Genomic DNA, 4,607 nt, shown 5'->3' with positions numbered 1-4,607 from the left:
GCGCAGCTCTATTCTGGAAAAGGGGGCGTGGAGCAGCAGCTCATTTGCATTTAAAGAGAAAGGCACGAAAAACAGTGTTTTTCTGCTTCCACTCAAAATAGGCATTTTCATAATGATATAATAAATGATCTGTGGACTATTTTGAGCTGAAACTTCACAGACACATTCTGGGGACACCAGAGACTTATGTTACATATTGTAAAAAGGGGCATAATATGTCTCCTTTAAAGTGTACAAAAACTACCAAATCACTTCAGACAATGTATCTAATCAACTCATTTTTCCATTACACTAGCAAAGTGTGTCACTTTGTCACTCATAAAACACTGACCAAAAATCACAAAGAGGTAGCATATTATGTTTTTGTAACATTTATTTAAAAAACAAGAATGTCAGTGTCTACTGTTTAGAATTCACTGCAGTATATGTCACACGGTCTATGCTTGAATTACAGTACAACATTATTCCTAAGTGTTTCCCTTCTGCATAAATGTAATGAAAGTCTAACACCTGTCTATGTGTTTAGCTTCACTAATTGTTTTGATACAATTTCATTTTTTAGATTTTCAATATATTTCAATATGGTATTACTAAAATGTGTTTTGAATTTAAGTGTAACAGTTTTGGAAAGAACATGTAAAAGTGCAAATTGGCCTGTAGGTTCATAGAGATTTAGTGGTGGTTGTGTCTGTGTGAGAAAATAATTCATGTAATTTGAAAGCTGTAGTCACTGAATTTATTCTGTGCTAAAGAAATTATAAATGATCCACAGTTTAGTCCACATACACTACTGTTGTGCTCACTATGTGAAGGGTTTTGAAAAAGTGACCTAAGTATTGAGTAAATTGGTCCTAACAATTGTTAAAAAAAAACAAAAACAAAAACTGACTGAAACAGCATGTGATCAGCCAACAATATCAAGCAAAATTTATGTTGAAGGCAAAACTGAAGTCAAAAGAGCTCTTCTACAAGCATTAACTGCTAATGGCTACAGAAGAGCAAGTCTGAACCACATCAGTGAAAAGAGTACAATGAGAACTGCAGAAGCATTTAGTCAATGAACTGAAGAGGAAAAACAAAAATGTGCAGGGCCCCTGATAATCAGCTTCTATTTTGTCGATTCTGGTAACATTCCTGGAGCTTTTCCTCAAGGGCGAAAAAAATGTAACACAAACACAACATGAACGTAACAAAACTATGCAAATCGATTGTGTTTGCCACTTTAAAAATGTTACTGCTTCTAATAAATAAATATTCTTATTAAAAAAATTGATATATTACGTTATACATACCCCCACTCAATAACATGCGATTCATAATCCCAGTATTCTCTGGGCCGTTGTGTGTTGACCTCAGCGTAGACTCTGGCGCGACTCGCCACAGGTCCTGACATGACACACAGTTCAGCACTGTGTTTACTATATTGCGAATTAATTATCTGATGAGAACAGCTTTGCAGAAAGTGCTGGCTACAGAGAAGGGGCCATAGAAGATGGAAGCACCTCTGGATGGCTGTGGGGAAAAGTAAATAAAGAGGTAAATCTGAGACTTTGTCAAGAGGATATTATTTAAAGGGGTCCTATTGTGCTTTTTACACTTTTTCAACTTTAGTTAGTCTGTAATGTTGCCGTTTGAGCATAAAAAAGATCTGCAAAGTTACAAAGCTCAAAGTCCACTTCAAAGGGAGATAAACATAAATCACTTTTCAAAAACTACAACGAACGACTGGTTTGGACTACAACGCATATTTTCCGGGATTTGTGATATCACAAATATCGACGAATGGGACGAGACCTGGTTGAGCTGCACTAGAGAAGGCAACAAGTGTTATCACTATGTCGAGACACGCTAGCTTTCCCAAGACAGATGAATTTAGAGTGGTTACAATCATCCGGGTTTAAATCACGCTCAAATTGATTTGATATTGACGCAATATTTACACTGAAGCTCGCAGGCGGCTATGAACACACACTGGCCCAGCTAACCAATCACAGCACATTTCGTATTTTAGAAGGCGGGCCTTCATTTGATTCAGGAACTATTCGAGCCGTTCATGCCAGACTGGGGAGAGAGGTGTTGTAATAATGTAAAATATGTGAAAAATAATGTGTTTTTCGAACAACCTAGTATGAGAGCCTGCTCTAGTACACCCCCAAAACAAAATCAAGACTTTGTAAAAGAGCATAATAGGACCCCTTTAAGCTAATTCACAACCCACACATGTATATTTATGTGTGTGTGTGTGTGAGAATAACTTTTGCACCAACTCTGTGTCATCTGTAGCAAAGCTTTGCATTGATTAGGTTGTGTTTGAACTAAAAACTTTAAACTTGACTTAAAGTTAAACACCCAATTTTATTCATTAATTATTTATCTATTTATTCACCCTCAACCTCATTCTACTGCGGAATACCAAAGAAAAAAAAATTAAGAATTTTTGGTTACCACTGACTTCCATTATATGGACAAAATCCACTGAGACCTTTCTCAAAATATCTTTTTGCATGTTCCACAAGGAAAGAAAGTCAAACAAGTTTGGAATGACATGAGGATGAATGAATGATGACAAACTGCTCATGTTTTTCTGAGTGGACTCTCTCTAATGTATTTGCTTCAGTATAATGAAGATCCTCAATAAGAACTACAGTACAATAGTGTTTTTTAATACCATGCAAATACCTAGTTTTTTTTGTTGTTTTTTTAAGTTTGCAGTTAGACTTGCATTTTCTCAAGAAAATACCAGTACATGATATAAAGCAAAAGGAAAGCATTTTTTTTCTTTTTCTCAGAAAAGGAAAACTGTGGAATAGAAAAAAAGAGCCAGCTGACATCATCAGCTAAAGCAGACAGAACATTATGACATCGTCAGCTTTCCAGACGCGGAGTGTTTGAATGCTGAACATTCTAACAGTGCAAGTCAATGGGAGACTTTCAAACTTTAATGCAAACTTTGATAAAAATATATGAAGTTTAAGTCAGGGATAGTTGTTTTGATTTTACATTTAAATGTATTTACATTTTACATTTGACATCTATTTAACATTTAAAAGTGGCAGATACAATTAAAGTAGGAGTACATAAAGACCAATGTTACATTGATATTATTTATGCTGTATAACTGCAGTATAATGGTTAAAAAAGCTCTATTCATCCGTTTCATTCACATGACTTTTCCACTCAAGCAACATATTTGTGGCCATTAGCAGGGCAAATTATTGGATTTCAAAAGACATGAACAGAGGTAACCAAGAAGAAACATCATAAAGGGTTTAAATTAAGTCAGTCCATCTCCATATAGCACCAGTATATAAATTGTGGGTTAAATATATATAAATGTCCATGCATGTTTGTTTTTGGTAGGTTCTTTGTTAACTTGGTTTCTGGGACCTGGTATGGATCAAATCCAGTGATCAATGTTTTTCTTGGTTCTCTGTTCATGTGCTAGTGTGTCATCAAACAAATAAAAATTACATTTCTAGGGTTTCATTTTTTCTTATCTGAAATGGTTTCTACATAAAGATCAGCAGGGGCATGAATAGGCCCTGGCTATTGGCTGTTTTCATTCAATTTTATGTGCACTGCACTAGTTTTGCTTAGAAACACCCCACTTCATTTATTGCACAATTAATTCTTAAAAAAAAAAAAAAACCTGACCAAAAAACTGTGCAAGTTTTGCAAATGAGCAGATATGATGTTTAAATACACCGAATAAACTTGTTTTGAAGAATTAAATATCAAAAGATGCAGCTGAATGAAGTTGAAGGCTTTTCTTTCTCCAGTGCTCTATTATATGGCAAGAAAGTTTGACATTTAATCCCGGCTTGCCATTATATTAGGATATTTCTAAGTAAGAGATATACCATATGATCCATTGGTTAAAAGATATTATGCCCGCTATTCAGCACACAGCACCTGCTAACTAATAAAGCATTTACTAGCATCAAACACGCAGTGATCATATCATGTGTCACAGCAGTGATACAAACACACTTCTGAAAGCAGTGTAATAAATGTGATGAGTTTTCTCCACACGGCTTCCTCGTCCCAAAACCAGTCTTCTTTACCACAGCATTACACACATTTCACCGCATGCAGAGACTATTTACCTTTTCGATGACAGCCGTGTTGACTCGCTTATGTTCAGCCTGTCGTGGAGATATATATCCTTATTTCGGTGCGATATTGAGTCATTTCTGTCTCAGAGACTCAACATGGCTGTTTGATAACGGCTTTGAGAGCGCACGCGCCGAACATCACAGACAGACATATGCTGACCGATTTAAGCCCTATTCGCACGGGATTAGTATTATCTAGGGACCTTGTGTGATTTTGAATTACCCCCCCACATCTGAATTTTGTGTGGTGCATCCGCACGGGATAAACGAAGCCTGTGATTTTACTCGAATTTACGGATTTATCTCCCCGGATGTCAAGGCTTTGAGAGTCCCGTTCTATGGTCCAGAATTGGATTTAAAAAAAAGAAACTAATATAGTTTTGTGCGCTGTGTCATTTATATTTCACCAGGTTAAAATAATATCTCAAGCTTTGTGCTTGATTTATTTGTAACACATTAACCTCAAAACCTTTTCAGCTTTCTCTTTCTGCA

The 4,607-nt window shown here is 36.0% G+C and overlaps 1 protein-coding gene across 1 annotated transcript in view; it reads right to left on the bottom strand.

The window, feature by feature from the left end:
• LOC107730901 (casein kinase II subunit alpha-like) overlaps positions 1-1,511 on the bottom strand; it is a 13,705-nt gene extending 12,194 nt beyond the window's left edge. Inside the window, exon 1 of the mRNA XM_016541857.1 lies at positions 1,293-1,511. Coding sequence (XP_016397343.1) covers positions 1,293-1,393 — 101 coding nt within the window. The 5' untranslated portion in view covers positions 1,394-1,511. The remainder of the gene's footprint in view (positions 1-1,292) is intronic.
• Positions 1,512-4,607: the final 3,096 nt, after the last annotated feature.

The sequence above is a fragment of the Sinocyclocheilus rhinocerous genome, unplaced genomic scaffold (assembly GCF_001515625.1).
Source record: "Sinocyclocheilus rhinocerous isolate Xijiao unplaced genomic scaffold, SAMN03320098_v1.1 scaffold1090, whole genome shotgun sequence".
Lineage (NCBI taxonomy): Eukaryota > Metazoa > Chordata > Actinopteri > Cypriniformes > Cyprinidae > Sinocyclocheilus > Sinocyclocheilus rhinocerous.
Note: the sequence above shows the minus strand (reverse complement) of the source record. Positions and strands in the feature narration are given on the sequence as shown.